General features: G+C 41.9%; 1 protein-coding gene across 4 annotated transcripts in view; it reads left to right on the forward strand.

The window, feature by feature from the left end:
• Window positions 1-17,652, forward strand: part of LOC139538445 (sodium-driven chloride bicarbonate exchanger-like) — a 60,308-nt gene that overhangs the window by 39,103 nt on the left and 3,553 nt on the right. For all 4 annotated transcript variants that reach the window (XR_011667743.1, XM_071340503.1, XM_071340505.1 and 1 more), the window contains 15 exons: window positions 1,459-1,616; window positions 1,920-2,007; window positions 2,104-2,250; window positions 2,365-2,459; window positions 5,218-5,392; window positions 6,601-6,734; window positions 7,648-7,893; window positions 8,678-8,783; window positions 12,197-12,358; window positions 12,779-12,892; window positions 13,013-13,174; window positions 13,625-13,876; window positions 15,459-15,527; window positions 15,737-15,910; window positions 16,787-16,909. Coding sequence is in view for 3 of the 4 variants with exons in the window: in XM_071340503.1 (XP_071196604.1) it covers window positions 1,459-1,616; window positions 1,920-2,007; window positions 2,104-2,250; window positions 2,365-2,459; window positions 5,218-5,392; window positions 6,601-6,734; window positions 7,648-7,893; window positions 8,678-8,783; window positions 12,197-12,358; window positions 12,779-12,892; window positions 13,013-13,174; window positions 13,625-13,876; window positions 15,459-15,527; window positions 15,737-15,910; window positions 16,787-16,909 (2,205 nt within the window). In the remaining variant the exon portion in view is untranslated. The remainder of the gene's footprint in view (window positions 1-1,458; window positions 1,617-1,919; window positions 2,008-2,103; window positions 2,251-2,364; window positions 2,460-5,217; window positions 5,393-6,600; window positions 6,735-7,647; window positions 7,894-8,677; window positions 8,784-12,196; window positions 12,359-12,778; window positions 12,893-13,012; window positions 13,175-13,624; window positions 13,877-15,458; window positions 15,528-15,736; window positions 15,911-16,786; window positions 16,910-17,652) is intronic.

A 17,652-nucleotide genomic window follows, 5' to 3' on the forward strand; every position in this document is an offset into this window, starting at 1 on the left:
TATAGCTGGGACTCCGATGCCCCTACTGCCTCTTCTTAAAGTTACCTCACTTCCATTTGACGCAGTGCGGCTCCATAGCAGACAGACAGGATCACAGCAGAACAGAGACAGGAGGATCAGTTTGCAGGCAGCCAGGCAGGCTCAGGTCTGGATGGATGTGTCACTGCGGGGGCAGACACAGTGTAACAACAAGGAGATGATAACCTCTGGAAATGTTATGTAAATGGAGATACCACTTTAGACTGATTTATGGTAATCTTCTGTAATAGTTTATTATAACACATGTTCATGTTATGGTTATGTTATGAAATAGGGTCCAGTTGGCCAATCTATATCTAGCTATTAACAGGAAATGCACTATTATCACAAGGGTTGCATAATTATTATTATTTTATTTAACTAGGCCAGTCAGTTAAGAACAAATTTTTATTTTCAATGATGGCCTAGGAACAGTGGGTTAACTGCCTTGTTCAGAGGCAGAATGACAGATTTGTACCTTGTCAGCTCGGGGATTCGATCTGCGACCTTTAGAGCGTTACTAGTCCAACGCTCTAACCACTAGGCTACGCTGCCGCCAATTCTGGTAAGTATCCCAAAATTCCTAGATTTGACAGAAATCCTAGTTGGACGTTTCCCGGAATCAGGAGAAGACTAGCAGGCAATCCAGAAAACCAGGGAATTTTAGGAAAGTTACCAGAATTTTGTAACCCTAGTCACACATTTTCAGTTAGGGCTATTTTTGTTTTGAGAATGTATTTCAGATTTTCTGCTTGTCTTTTCCTATTTATGGGTTGCACCTTCATCACTCGGTTACGTCATGCCATTGTTATGAGCATTCTTACAACACCTGCGCCATTAAGGCGACTGGTGCCCACACATAATGGGGACTAATGACTGTTTCGTTAAAATTACACTATAGTCGCCTCGATATACGATGACATTGCTAAAGTAAGCAAATAATTAGTAGGAAACAACTTTGACATGATTATGATGTGGCCAAATTTACTTTAGAGAGATGGCAATGTTGCCATTAGCTATCAAAGTTTGTCAAAAATAGCTAGCAATGGTAATGTCAACTAGCTAGAATTCGGTGCTGTCCCCTCAATCTTAGCTAACTAACTAAAGTTATACTGCATCTAAAGTCAATCTGGCGACATCACAATGATAACAAAAGTTTTCCTACTAATTATTTGCCTACTTTTGAAATGTCATCGTGTTTCCAAGCCACAGTAATGCAATTTAGACAGCGCCCACTGACAATGCATTGAGTAGAATTCTCAGTTGGGCATCAGTCTTAAAACAAATATACAAAACAATATTGTGACGAAACGTGCAATCCATGAATACTCTTCGTTTGAATTGGGGAGTTGAGATATTAATACAGTAGAATGCTATATTAAGACTTCAGTCGTAAAATGCTCCACTAAAAATGGCATATTCTATCCTGTGTCCATCTAGATAGACCTCCATTTCATGAAGAAGATTCCACCGGGAGCGGAAGCGTCCAATGTGTTGGTGGGTGAGGCGGAGTTCCTAGACAAGCCTGTGGTGGCGTTTGTACGTCTCTCACCTGCAGTCATGCTCAACGGGCTGGCTGAGGTCCCCATCGTTACCAGGTTAGTAACACTATGACCCCCAATTAGTGTTGCAGTATTCCCAACTCTCCCAAAATTCCCAGGATTTCTTGAAATCTCAGATGGAATATTCCTGGAATCAGGAGAAATTAAGCAGGACATCTGGGAATCTTCCAACCTGGATTTCTGGAAGCCTGGGATTTTTTTTTTTTTATTACAGGAATTTCACAACCCTACCTTCTATAAGTCTGTAACTATGGTCTCCTGTCTATGACTAACACTATGCCCTCCTTAGTCCTTTTTGGGCTGACCCTCAACTGTCTCTACACCGCTCTGTTTTTTTAGGTTCTTGTTCATTCTACTAGGGCCTCTTGGGAAAGGGCCACAGTACCATGAGATTGGCCGATCCATCGCAACACTAATGACAGACGAGGTAAGACAGCCTCTCCGATAATGAACATAGCTGTTGGGCATGACTGAATTAACATGTCAATTCATGACTGAATTTATTCTTGTTCTTCGTTCCAAGGTTTTCCATGATGTTGCCTACAAAGCGAAGGACCGCAATGATCTGATTGCTGGAATCGATGAGTTCCTGGACCAAGTTACTGTCCTGCCACCAGGGGAGTGGGATCCTTCTATACGAATAGAGCCACCAAAAAATGTGCCGTCTCAGGTGAGTTTAGCCTTTTCTTTAACAAGTCTGTCATCAGCAGACATACAAATCACAGCATTGTCTTTCATTCAAAAAAATGAAAGAAATAACAGATAAGTGTTCTTTGAATACCAGGAGAAGAGGAAGATTGCAGCACAGACCGGCACAGACCTAGGTGACGAAGAGGAGCACGAGGGACATGGTGGTCCGGAGCTGCAGCGTACAGGACGGTAGGTGAGGTGGGGCAGCCTGGTGCTCAGAGAGTGTGAGTGTATGTGGTCATGGTTGTGTATTAAGAAATAACAATAGATTAAAAGTAACCAGGTTTTTCACCTATTTTTTTGAAAAACATCTACGGAACCTTGGACAGAGGTCAGGATGCCATTGCATGCAGTTCATTTTAGGTGTGAACGAAAGTCATGCAATGGTTGCCATACGCTCTCAGAATAATGGTACGATTGGAGTACAGTAGGGTATATGTGCAGACAATCTAGTATAATGGTACATTTGTGTACACAACATTTTGAATAAAAAGGTATAATTATTGGAGGTGTGGCTTAGTGGGGGAGTGGCTTTCAGTTAGTTCTTTTTGCCACCCGTGAGGGGAAAATGTGTCTATAGTCTGTTAATTCAAGTTTGAGCATGGCCTATAAGGGTACAATTATGTACCTATAACTAATAGTACAATTGATGTACCTTATAGTGTACAACTATAGTGACAAGTGTTTGTACCAATTTTAAGTACAATGTGCAACCTTTTCTTCTCAGAGTGTAGTATTGATGGGTTCCCAAATGCCTGGTCTATATTCTTCCGCATGAACTCATGCGAAGTCATCCTCATTACTCTCTCTACAGTATTTCATGCTCATTAAGTAGTGTGAGGAGTACATCAAGTTAAAAAAAAGATTTAAAAAAAGGCTCCAACTGCAAAATCCACACTTCACCACGAGACAGCAGATTACCTATGCGGTTGGATATGGATTTGAAATGCAGGCAGTTGTTAGGAAGTTAGTTTCAATGTGAGCGTCACAAGAGATTAAATTAATGACCATTATATAAAATAAAATAATTTTATCTGTGCTGGTATTAGATACAGTGAGGGAAAAAAGTATTTGATCCCCTGCTGATTTTGTACGTTTGCCCACTGACAAAGAAATGATCAGTCTATAATTTTAATGGTAGGTTTATTTGAACAGTGAGAGACAGAATATCAACAAAAAAATCCAGAAAAACGCATGTCAAAAATGTTATGAATTGATTTGCATTTTAATGAGGGAAATAAGTATTTGACCCCTCTGCAAAACATGACTTACTACTTGGTGGCATACCCTTGTTGGCAATCACAGAGGTCAGACGTTTCTTGTAGTTGGCCACCAGGTTTGCACACATCTCAGGAGGGATTTTGTCCCACTCCTCTTTGCAGATCTTCTTCAAGTCATTAAGGTTTCGAGGCTGACGTTTGGCAACTCGAACCTTCAGCTCCCTCCACAGATTTTCTATGGGATTAAGGTCTGGAGACTGGCTAGGCCACTCCAGGACCTTAATGTGCTTCTTCTTGAGCCACTCCTTTGTTGCCTTGGTCGTGTGTTTTGGGTCATTGTCATGCTGGAATACCCATCCACGACCCATTTTCAATACCCTGGCTGAGGGAAGGAGGTTTTCACCCAAGATTTGACGGTACATGGCCCCGTCCATCGTCCCTTTGATGCGGTGAAGTTGTCCTGTCCCTTTAGCAGAAAAACACCCCCAAAGCATAATGTTTCCACCTCCATGTTTGACGGTGGGGATGGTTTCTTGGGGTCATAGGCAGCATTCCTCCTCCTCCAAACACGGCAAGTTGGGTTGATGCCAAAGAACTCCATTTTGGTCTCATCTGACCACAACACGTTCACCCAGTTGTCCTCTGAATCATTCAGATGTTCATTGGCAAACTTCAGACGGGCATGTATATGTGCTTTCTTAAGCAGGGGGACCTTGCGGGCGCTGCAGGATTTCAGTCCTTCACGGCATAGTGTGTTACCAATTGTTTTCTTGATGACTATGGTCCCAGCTGCCTTGAGATCATTGACAAGATCCTCCTGTGTAGTTCTGGGCTGATTCCTCACCGTTCTCATGATCATTGCAACTCCACGAGGTGAGATCTTGCATGGAGCCCCAGGCTGAGGGAGATTGACAGTTCTTTTGTGTTTCTTCCATTTGCGAATAATCACAGAAACTCTTGTCACCTTCTCACCAAGCTGCTTGGCGATGGTCTTGTAGCCCATTCCAGCCTTGTGTAGGTCTACAATCTTGTCCCTGACATCCTTGGAGAGCTCTTTGGTCTTGGCCATGGTGGAGAGTTTGGAATCTGATTGATTGATTGCTTCTGTGGACAGGTATCTTTTATACAGGTAAGAAACTGAGATTAGGAGCACTCCCTTTAAGAGTGTGCTCCTAATCTCTGTTCGTTACCTGTATGAAAGACACCTGGGAGCCAGAAATCTTTTTGATTGAGAGGGGGTCAAATACTTATTTCCCTCATTAAAATGCAAATCAATTTATAACATTTTTGACATGCGTTTTTCTGGATTTCTTTGTTGTTATTCTGTCTCTCACTGTTCAAATAAACCTACCATTAAAATTATAGACTGATAATTTCTTTGTCAGTGGGCAAACGTACAAAATCAGCAGGGGATCAAATACTTTTTTCCCTCACTGTATACAGTACTCGTGCTTCTACACCTGCATTGCTTGCTGTTTGGGGTTTTAGGCTGGGTTTCTGTACAGCACTTCGAGATATTAGCTGATGTACGAAGGGCTATATAAAATAAACTTGATTTGATTTGAGTAGGTGTTCTGTGTCTTAGTTGATAGAGCATGGAGCTTGCAAAGCCAGGATTGTGGGTTCGACTCCTGCTGGAGCCACCTAAACTTGTATGCGCACAATAATATTAGTCATTTTGGATAAAAGTGTCTGCTAAATGGCTTATATTATTATTATGTTTACAGATTATTTGGTGGTCTCTTGTTGGACATCAAACGCAAGGCGCCCCACTACCTGTCCGACTACACAGACGGTCTCAGTCTGCAGTGCTTGGCCTCCTTCCTCTTCCTGTACTGTGCTTGCATGTCACCTGTCATCACGTTCGGCGGTTTACTGGGAGAGGCAACAGAAGGACGCATAGTAAGACACCATGGTTTCATCCCAAATGGCTCCCTATTCCTTACATAGTGCACTACTTTTGCGACCTGGTCAAAGTAATGCACTATATAGGGAATAGCATTCCATTTAGGATGCAACCCATCCCGATCAAATACACAGTAATAGAATAATAAACTGCTTAGACATTTATTGAGAGATTTTTCTTGCTCATAAATATTATCTACACTGTAAAACCAATTCTGGCTGCGCAAACATTTTGAGGAAACCAATTACCTAAAAAAAATTCAGTTAAGAAGATTAAATAGCTGAAGTGAGCAGTACTACCTCCATATAAGTAACACAAATGCAGTTTGTTTGTTGTTGTAAGGTACACTTAAATTTAACGCCCCCACATAGGCACGCCTCCAATCATTTCCCAGTGTGCCTTGCCTTTTCGATTGAATTGTAGAGTTGCCATCGATGACTGTATTTGTTAGTGACAGAGACATGGTTGTTGAATTTGTTTATTTTCAGTCCTGTGGCCTAAACCAAGTGAGTTCCTAGGTGAATATTATCATTGAACCATTACATATCGTGAGGCCTTATACAGTGGCCTGAAACTCATAGTTAGGCCCCATCAGTCCTGCAAGTAGGGTTGCAAAATTCCACAAGCTTTCCCCAATATTTTTTTCAGGTATCTTCCAACCAGGATTTCTGGAAAACCCTGGGACATTTCCCAGAATTTTGCAACTCTAACTGTAAATCACATTCTGTTGGCTTGCAAAGTGATGTGTAATTCCTATTGGAACCTAGCCAGCGTTAGGCTATCCAACAGTTTACATTCATAATGACTGCCAGGGTTAAGAACAGTGGTAGGAAACTACCTTAAGCCATTTAAACTGGAACAACCATTTCAGTAACGGATGCAAAAATTCAATGATTGGATAAGTTTATGAAAAATATTTGTGTAGCTAAACATTTAATCAATCAACTCAAGGTACATGCAAAAATGCAGATGTTAAAAACAATTGCATAAAATCAACCTGCAAAAGAGCATGCTGGGATTTTTTAAAATGTGATATCATACGTTAAAAAAAATGTAGTTGGTGTGACTTCTCATGTAGATTTGAGTCAGTACCACATTAACATTTTAAGTAATAATGACTTCATTGAGTTTGAGAACAACTTACTAGAAGTATTTGAGTTAAAAATGCCTTGGGGTTTACAGTGTATGTTTCTTTGTCCCGCAGAGTGCAATTGAATCACTGTTTGGCGCCTCAATGACAGGAATAGCTTATTCCCTCTTTGCTGGCCAGCCACTCACCATATTGGGCAGCACAGGGCCTGTGCTGGTGTTTGAGAAGATATTGTACAAATTCTGCAAGTAAGTTTGTTGACAACAGTATAGTTGTATTGTTATATATAGTTATAATTATATATACAGTAGTATAACGCTATGGGCCCACATGATTAATAATCTCTATGTATTGTCTATAGCACTCAGGCCATTTCTGTACTCGCATCTCTGTGTTGTGGAAAATTCGATCCAAAGATTAAGGCAGATATATAATATAATAGAATGATATAATAGAACATTCTTTAATACAAGGAGCTGGAGGGGAGATCCACCTCTGATTTCACAGGGATGAACTCAAATAATAAATGGTTATATGTCCCTTATATAGTGGGAGGTGATAATACAATCATATTGTTACACAACAGTTCTTTCAATACAAGCAACAGTTCTGGAACACAGTTCTGGAATGGCCTTGTGTTAGGGTGCAGACATACCAGGAGTCTGTGAAAGGCATAACATCACAGTCCAACACAGAACATATCCCTTGAGAAGTTACAACAGCTCACCCCAAATTCTGCCACCACATCTGATAACGTGTGATTTGATTGCATGATGATCATCCATCCCTATAACAATAGTTAAGGTCACATACTGATGTAGGATGACCGGATGTCATATACAGTACTGCCATAGTACATTGATCATTTGTTTTAATCTTCTATACTGCTTTAAGTAATATTAAAATACCATTGTGATAATGACAACCTCAGATCCCATATCCTGCAGATAGATCAGATAGGAGGTAAACACCTCACAGATGTTGTCATATAATATAGGAAATGTTAGTGCTGCAGTGTCAGTGATTTTTCTTCCGGTGCTGTGTATGCACTGTACTGTGAAGGAGCTATGTATTTTTTAATTGAGCTGCCCTTTTCCTGAATAAATAAAGATTACATTAAAAAATATAAAATAAAAGGGATGTTTTGCACTCTGTCCTCAGGGAGTATGGATTATCCTACCTCTCACTGAGAACCTGTATAGGGCTGTGGACAGCGTTCCTCTGTCTGCTCCTGGTAGCCACAGATGCCAGCTCCCTGGTCTGTTACATCACACGCTTCACAGAGGAGGCCTTCGCCTCGCTCATCTGCATCATCTTCATCTACGAGGCCTTGGAGAAGCTCATCCACCTGGGGGAACACTACCCCATCAACATGAACAACAACCTGGACAAACTCACACGATACTCGTAAGTGTGCACTCACTCCATTGAATCAAATCAAATCAACATTTATTGATCGCGTACACAGATTTGCAGGTGTTATAGCAGGTGCAGCGAAATGCTTGTGGTGCTAACTCCAACAGTGCAATAGAATGTCTCGCAAGTACAATTAAAAATAACACAAATAAAAAAATCTAAAAATGAAATAAATTTTTTTATAGAACGGGTCCAATTAATAATCCTGAGAAGATACTGTATATTAGAGTGAGCGTGTGTCAGAACCAGAATATAAATATGTGGTGTGTATAGACAGTATATCATTTGGATATAAATTGGTATGTACAGTAGTAGGTATATTAGGATGGGCTATGTCAAGAATACAGTATAAATACACAGTGAGTAAACAACAGTATATAAACAGAATATTAGGTGACCAGCGTTCAATGACTCTCTATATACAGTACACGGCACATTAGTCTCAAACTGCAGGGCAGATTCCCAGGTGGCTAGGGATGGCCTGAAGATAGAAGCTGTTTTTCAGTTTCTCTTTGATGCACCTGTACCGTCTCTTTCTACTAGAAGGTAGAGTGAACAGACCATCTCGGGTCGCTGAGGTCCTTGATCATCTTCTTGGCCTCTTAAGGTGCATCTTAATCCAGAACTAGGCATAATCTGTGTCAAGCAAACCGTCCCTTAGAGTTCAGAATGACAGCAAAATCTTAACTTGTGTTTGAAAGAAGTCCAGCATAGCATTTGAGATGATCGTGATCGGTAAGGGATTTGATGGTGAAGTGTTCTGTTGTTTCCATAGGTGTTCATGTGTTGAACCTCCGGATCCCAGTAATGCCACCCTACGGTACTGGGAGCAGAACAACATCACTGCTTCGGAGATCTATTGGGAGGCACTTGAGGTCAAGGTAGTGTATGAGAGGGTGTGGCATAATTTGTTGATAGGATCAGGCAAAATTAGGAAGATGATGCATACTGTAAATAGAAACCATGGTTAGTCTCGTGGTTTTTCCAGGTTTTGTCACATGTTGAGGATAAACGTTTTACCCTACACACAAAAGGAAATGTTGTATTGTATTTTTTGATTAAGCAGCATGATGGTAGAGACCAAAAAAGCGCACATTTAGGTTGTTCCACACAAAGTGGCAGGCTCTCCCAGATGGAGCTGGCCCAGTGCAGGAGATTAAGGACATGTGGGCTGGATTACTCTGGATTACCCCATGACAAATCATAAAAACACATTTTTAGTATTAATTTAACTTTTTGTGGACAAGGATGCTCTTATCCCAGCAGGACCCTGGGGTCAATTCCATTTAAATGCAGGATGCTCCAATTCCAATTTCCTTAAATGCTCTGAGAATTCTTTCAAATTGTAATTTCAGTTAATTCAAATCAAATCAAATTGTATTGGTCACATACACATATTTAGCAGATGTTATTGCGGATGTAGCGAAATGCTTGTGTTCCTAGCTCCAACAGTGCTCCCTGGTGCACAACTGAGCAACAGGACAAGTACATTAGGGTGTCTAGTTTGAGAAACAGATGCCTCACAACTCCTCTACGGCAGCTTCATTAAATAGTACCTGCAAAACACCAGTCTCAATGTCAACAGTGAAGAGGCGGCTCCGGGATGCTGGCCTTCGAGGCAGAGTTCCTCTGTCCAGTGTCTGTGTTCTTTTGCCTATCTTAATCTTTTATTTTTATTGACCAGTCCAAAATATGGCTTTTTCTTTGTAGCTGCCTTAGAAGGCCAGCATCCCTGTGTCGCCTCTTCACTGTTGACGTTGAGACTGGTGTTCATTTGCGGGTGCTATTTAATGATGCTGCCAGTTGAGCCATCTGTTTCTCAAACTAGACTCTCTAATGTACTTGTCCTCTTGCTCAGTTGTGCACCAGGGCCTCCCACTCCTCTTTCTATTCTGGTTAGAGCCAGGTTGTGCTGTTCTGTGAAGGGGTAGTACACAGCGTTGTACGAGATCTTCAGTTTCTTGGCAATTTCTCGCATGGAATAGCCTTCATTTCTCAGAACAAGAATAAACTGATGAGTTTCAGAAGAAAGTTATTTTGAGCCATTTTGAGCCTGTAATCTAACCCACAAATGCTGATGCTCCAGATACTCCAGATACTCTAAAATCTAAAGTCTAAAGGCCAGTTTTCAGCTGTGCTAACATAATTGCAAAAGGGTTTTCTAATGATCAATTAGCCTTTTAAAATGATAAACTTGGATTAGCTAACACAACGTGCCATTGGAACGCAGGAGTGATGGTTGCTGATAATGGGCCTCTGTACGCCTATGTAGATATTCCATAAAGAATCTACCGTTTACAGCTACAATAGTAATTTACAACATTAACAATGTCTACACTGTATTTCTGATCAATTTCATGTTATTTTAATGGACTTTTTTAAAACTTTCTTAGTGACCGCAAACTTTTGAACGGTAGTGTAAATACTAGGATGAGTAATGTCGGAGTGGCATTGACTAAAGTAGAATAGAATACAGTATATACATATAAGATGAGTAAAGCAGTATGTAAACATTATTAAAGGGACTAGTGTTCCATTATTAAAGTGGCCAGTTATTCCATGTCTATGTACAGTTGAAGTCGGAAGTTTACATACACCTTAGCCAAATACATTTAAACTCAGTTTTTCACAATTCCTGTCATTTAATCCTAGTAAATATTCCCTGTTTTAGGTCAGTTGGGATCACCACTTTATTTTAAGAATGTGAAATGTCAGAATAATAGTAGAGAGAATGATTTATTTCAGCTTTTATTTCTTTCATCACATTCCCAGTGGGTCAGAAGTTTACATACACTCAAATTAGTATTTGGTAGCATTGCCTTTAAATGGTTTAACTTGGGTCAAACGTTTCGGGTAGCCTTCCACAAGCTTCCCACAATAAATTGGGTGAATTTTGGCACATTCCTCCTGACAGAGCTGGTGTAACTGAGTCAGGTTTGTAGGTCTCATTTTTTATGGCGGTTTTGAAGCAGTGGCTTCTTCCTTGCTGAGCTGCCTTTCAGGTTATGTCGATATAGGACTCGTTTTACTGTGGATATAGATACTTTTGTACCTGTTTCCTCCAGCATCTTCAGAAGGTCCTTTGCTGTTATTCTGGGATTGATTTACACATTTTGTAGCAAAGTACGTTCATCTCTAGGACACAGAACGCATCTCCTTCCTGAGCGGTATGACGGCTGCGTGGTCCCATGGTGTTTATACTTGTATACTATTGTTTGTACAGATGAATGTGGTACCTTCAGGCATTTGGAAATTGCTCGCAAGGATGAACCAGACTTGTGGAGGTCTACATTTATTTTTCTTTGGTATTGGCTGATTTTCTTTTGATATCAAGCAAAGAGGCACTGAGTTTGAAGGAAGGCCTTAAAATACATCCACAGGTACACCTCCAATTGACTCAAATGATGTCAATTAGCCTATCAGAAGCTTCTAAAGCTATGACATAATTTTCTGGAATTTTCCAAGCTGTTTAAAGGCACAGTCAACTTAGTGTATGTAAACTTCTGACCCACTGGAATTGTGATACAGTGAATTATAAGTGAAATAATCTGTCTGTAAACAATTGTTGGAAAAATTACTTGTGTCATGCACAAAGTAGATGTCCTAACCGACTTGCCAAAACTATAGATTGTTTATAAGAAATTTGTTGAGTGGTTGAAAAACGAGTTTTAATGACTCTAACCTAAGTGTATGTAAACTTCCGACTTCAACTGTATATAGGGCAGCAGCCTCTATGGTGCAGGGTTGAGTAGCCGAGTGGTAGCCGGCTAGTGATGGCTATTTAACAGTCTGATGGCCTTGAGATAGGAGCTGTTTTTCACTCTCTCGGTCCCAGCTTTGATGCACCTGTACTGACCTCGCCTTCTGGATAATAGCGGGGTGAACAGGCCGTGTTGGTGTCCGCTACTTGGCTGGTTTTCCCTTTGTAATCAGTGATTGTCTGTAGACCCTGCCACATACGTCTTGTGTCTGAGCCATTGAATTGCGACTCCAGTTTGTCTCTGTACTGATGTTTTGCATGTTTGATTGCCTATCGGAGGGAATAACTACACTGTTTGTATTCAACCATATTCCCAGTCACCTTGCCATGATTAAATGCGATGGTTCACGCTTTCAGTTTTTTGCGGGAATGCTGCCATCTATCCATGGTTTCTGGTTTGGTTTTAATAGTCACATTTGGAACAACATCCCCTATACACTCAGTCACCTTGTCCGTGTAAATTGACTGATTTGAAATGGATTTGACGCCAACCCTGTAACACAGGATGTTTTGAATGACCACATGTTGTTGCAGGGCTGCATAAAGAGGCGAGGGGAGTTTGTGGGCACCGCCTGTGGCCCTCATGGACCCTACATTCCAGATGTTCTCTTCTGGTCTGTCGTTCTCTTCTTCTCCACTGTCTTGATGTCGGCTTTCCTCAAAGAGTTCAAGTTCAGCCGTTACTTCCCCACCAAGGTAAGGCAGCAGACCCAGTTCCTACTGTAATCCCACTCATTTGTATCTGTTATGTGTTTGTAGACTGCAGACAGGGTTTCTGTCATGCTCCTGAGTTTTATGGTGCAGTGGAGCACTCTAGTGGTCATATGTGAGTACTGTCGGAGTTTCTAATGGAGAAGCGTCCGCCTCCACCACTTTCTTTGGATTCTATTATGGTTTATGGCAGTACTTTTTCTCCCGTTGTCTGAGCACAGAACCCCGCTTTTTTCTTCAAGCAAAATGTGTGGCCCATGTGAGAATTGAATCAACAACCAAGGTGCTCTGTGTTTGATTTACCTGTGAAATCTGTGATTGACATAGTAGTTTGATATTAAACAATAATATAGATGTTTCCTGTGATAAGACCAGACAGTTGACATGCACCCCTCTCTTGCACAGTTGAGAGCTGTCATCAGTGACTTTGCTGTGTTCATCACCATCTTTACCATGGTCCTGGTGGACTATGTCTTAGGGGTCCCATCTCCAAAACTAAAAGTCCCCAGTGTGTTTAAGGTGAGGTAGATAACAAGATATTACAATGTGATTATACATTTTTACTCAAGATACTCTACACTATGGACAATCGCCATGCTATGTAGATGCAATATTTACCAATAACCTAAATTCTTGCAGCCGACCAGAGATGACCGTGGTTGGTTGATCAGCCCGTTAGGCGGCAACCCTTGGTGGACCACCTTAGTAACAGTGATCCCTGCTCTGCTCTGCACTATCCTCATCTTTATGGACCAACAGATCACCGCAGTCATCATCAACAGGAAGGAACACAAACTAAAGGTACTATAGACCAGTGTTTCCCAAAGTCGGTCCTTGCCCTAGCACCACACAGCTGATTCAAATAACCAAACTCATTATCAAGCTTTGATTATTTGAATCAAAGGCCAAAAACCAAAAGGTGCACCCCAGGACCGAGTTTGGGAAACCCTGCAGTAGGCTACTGGAATGGGGAGGCTCAGATCATCTGGGAGGCTTTGTACACCATAGCCTGACTGTTACTTGTTTAGAAGGCTTTGGTTTGGTGCATGTGTAGTTTATTATGAAATGTTGTAAAGTTTGGTACTGGTTGTTGATATGGATTAAGTTTATCTTCGCAGAGTAGTCAACATTTTGACAGTGGAGCACTTCTGTCAACATCATTTCTTGAAACATTGTATTTTAAAATGTTGCCGTTCCTAAATATTGAGTAGGCATTCTCAGTTGTGCTGTATTGTCTATCAATTCCCACAGAAAGGCTGTGGGTACCATCTGGATCTGTTCGTGGTGGGCATCATGCTGGGAGTGTGCTCCATCATGGGGCTGCCCTGGTTCGTGGCTGCCACCGTGCTCTCCATCTCCCACGTCAACAGTCTGAAGCTGGAGTCGGAGTGCTCGGCCCCCGGGGAACAGCCCAAATTCCTGGGCATCCGGGAGCAGCGCTTCACCGGCCTCATGATCTTCCTGCTCATGGGCTGCTCCGTCTTCATGACCTCTGTGCTCAAGGTCAGATAGCTTCTCTGAGCTCATATTGTGTTGGCCCTAGTCTCCGGACTGTCCAAAGGCTTTTCTTATCACAGTGTAATATACAGTGCATTCGGAAAATATTCAGACCCCTTCACGTTTCCACATTTTATGTTACAGACTTATTCTAAAATTGATTAAATCGTTTTTCCCCCTCATCAATCTATGGATGGGGAGCGTCGCTGCACAGCTATTTTCAGGTCTCTCCAGAGATTAGGTTCAAGTCCGGGCTCTGGCTGGGCCACTCAAAGGACATTCAGAAACTTGTCCTGAAGCCACTCCTGCGTTGTCTTGGCTGTGTGCTTAGGGTCGTTGTCCTGTTGGAAGGTGAACCTTCGCCCCAGTCTGAGGTCCTGAGCACTCTTGAGCAGGTTTTCATCAAGGATCTCTCTGTACTTTGCTCCGTTCAGCTTTCCCTCGATCCTGACTAGTTTCCCAGTCCCTGCCTCTGAAAAACATACCCACAGCATGATGCTGACACCACCATGCTTCACCGTAGGGATGGTGCCAGGTTTCCTCCGGACGTGACGCTTGGCATTCATGCCAAAGACTTAAATCTTGGTTTCATCAGACCAGAGAATCTTGTTTCTCATGGTCTGAGAGTCCTTTAGGTGCCTTTTGGCAAACTCCAAGCGGGCTGTCATGTGCCTTTTACTGAGGAGTGGCTTCCATCTGGCCATTCTACCATAAAGGCCTGATTGGTGGAGTGCTGCAGAGATGGTTGTCCTTCTGGAAGGTTCTCCCATCTTCACAGAGGAACTCTGGAGCTCTGTCAGAGTGACCAAGGCCCTTCTGTCACCTCCCTGACCAAGGCCCTTCTCCCCCGATTGCTCAGTTTGACCGGGCGCGAGCCCTAGGAAGAGTCTTGGTGGTTCCACTATTTTCTTGGGGACCTTCAATGCTGCAGAAATTTGTTGATACCTTTCACCAGATTTGTGTCTCGACACCATCCTGTCTCAGAGCTCTACAGACAATTCCTTTGACCTCATGGCTTGGTTTTTGCTTTGACATACACTGTCAACTGTGGGACCTTATATAGACAGGTATATGCCTTGCTAAATCATGTCCAATCAATTGAATTTACCACAGGTGGACTCCAATCAAGTTGTGGAAACATCTCAAGGATGATCAATGGAAACAGGATGCACCTGAGCTCAATTTCGAGTCTCATAGCAAAGGGTCTGAATACTTATGTAAATAAGGTATTTCTGTTTTTTATTTTTAATAATTTGCAAACATTTCTAAAAACCTCTTTTCACTTTGTCGTTATAGGGTATTGTGTGTAGATTGACGAGAAAAACAACATTTATTAATTTTTGAATAAGGCTATAACGTATTAAAATGTGGAAAAAGTCAATGGGTCTGAATACTTTCCGAATGCAATATAAGTGTCTCTGTCTTGCTCAAGTTGTATTTATTTTGCACCCAGAGTATTAGTCTGCAGTGCCTCAAAGTGAACAGATAATTTATACCATTATGTTTTATATGGTTCAATCCCACGTTTTTGACTGTTTCCTGTCTTTACTGATGCTGAATCATAATATGATTGCTCTCATCCCTTCAGTATATTCCCATGCCTGTCTTGTATGGAGTATTCCTGTACATGGGAGCATCTTCGCTCAGAGGAATACAGGTAAGATGTCACTAAGCACACTCAGATACAGTTAATATACACTCTCAGTCAAAATAGGCTTGTAAGGCTAAGTTCTAACACACTTGGCTAACATCTAAAGCTAAGTTCAAAAAGACCATCTGAGAAAATGCAGACTTATCACAACACAGTTGGCCTGAATTTAATTCTCCTGAGGTTGTCATATAAGCCTTTGTTCTATTGCTCATCAGTTCTTTGACCGTCTGAAGCTGTTTGGCATGCCAGCCAAGCACCAGCCAGACTTCATCTACCTGAGATACGTTCCCCTGAGGAAGGTCCACCTCTTCACCATCATCCAGCTCAGCTGCCTGGTCATGCTCTGGGTCATCAAGACCTCCAATTATGCCATCGTCTTCCCCATGATGGTTCGCAAATGCCTTTCTCCTAGCTTTCTCCCTGGGTCATAGGTTACATGTAGATTTATTTGGCCACATTGTAGTTTAACACAATTAGCACCACTATGAGATGTACAGTATAGCCATTGACTTAAGTTATACATTAGAATCCGTTCTGTCCAGTGGGTGTAACGTTACTTGTACATCAAGCTGCATAGATGCACACCAGGAACAGGAGATAGGCTCCTGCCCTATGGGCCGGTCTTGCTGGGACAAGGTTTATTTACGTAGATCATTTTGTCTGAGTATCACTCGGTCACGTCATGCCATTGTTTTGAGCGTTCTCAAGCCCCCCTCTATCGGCGGCACCATAGTGGTGCCCTAAAGTGGTGATAAACTCAGCCATTCTGGACGGAGGATAACTACTGTTTCGTCGAAATTACACTATACTGCATGGAAATGTGATGACATTGATAAAGTAGTGAAATATTTTGTAGGAAACAACTTTGCCAGCATTATCATGTTGTCAAATTAACTTTAGACAGATGGCAATGTTGTCATTAGCTAGCAAAAATAGCTAGCAATGATAACGTTAGCTAGCTAAAACCCGGTGCCCCCCAATTTTAGCTAGCTAGCTAATGTTATACTGCATCTAAAGTAAATTTGGTGACATCAAAATGATGACAAAAGGTTTTCCTACTAATAATTTGCCCCGTTTGAATGTCATTGTATTTCCAAGCCACCGTAATGCACTTTTGATTAAATGTTCATCAGCGCTCCTTGATGCATTGAGTAGAATGCTCAGTCAGGCATCCGTCCAAAACGAACGTTCAAAACTACATTTTGACGAAACATACAATCCGTGAATAGTAAGTTAAGTAGTAAGTGTGTTTGTGTTCCTTGCAGGTGTTGGCTCTGGTGTTCATTAGGAAGCTGATGGATTGCTTCTTCACCAAGAGAGAGATGAGCTGGCTGGATGATCTCATGCCAGAGAGTAAGAAGAAGAAATTGAAGGATGCTGAAGAAGAGGTATGAAAATAGCATCAACATAACAAAGCGAGAGCTTGTTATAAGGTTCTATCTGCAAAAAGATGATTCTGAGATAATTGGCTTTAAAGTTCCAAACCCTCATTGGTTTGAATGGTGCCAGCGATTTTTATATTGTATTCTTTTGAACGTAACAACATGAATTTGGTTATTTAGAGTATCAAATCAAAGCAAATGTATTTATAAAGCCTGTTTTACATCAGCCAATGTCACAAAGTGCTATACAGAAACCCAGCCTAAAACCCCAAACAGCAAGCAATGCAGATGTAGAAGCACGGTGGCTAGGAAAAGCTCCCTAGAAAGGCAGGAGGGCTCAGGTCCTCCTCCCTAGGGCTCAGGTCCTCCGAGAGAAGAGCGAGAGAGAGAGAGAGAAAGAGAAAGAGCATACTTAAATTCACACAGGACACCGGATAAGACAGGAGAAATACTCCAGATATAACAGACTGACCCTAGCCCCCCGACACAAACTATTGCAGTATAATTACTGGAGGCTGAGACAGGAGGGGTCGGGAGACACTGTGGCCCTGTCCGACTATACCCCCGGACAGGGCCAACCAGGCAGGATATAACCCCACCCACTTTGCCAAAGCACAGCCCCCACACCACTAGAGGGATATCTTCAACCACCAACTTACTACCCTGAGACAAGGCCGAGTATAGCCCACGAAGATCTTTTCACGGCACGAACCTATATATAGGTCGAGAACATTGAACAGAACAAGGCT

The sequence above is a fragment of the Salvelinus alpinus genome, chromosome 14, assembly GCF_045679555.1.
Source record: "Salvelinus alpinus chromosome 14, SLU_Salpinus.1, whole genome shotgun sequence".
Classification (NCBI taxonomy): domain Eukaryota; kingdom Metazoa; phylum Chordata; class Actinopteri; order Salmoniformes; family Salmonidae; genus Salvelinus; species Salvelinus alpinus.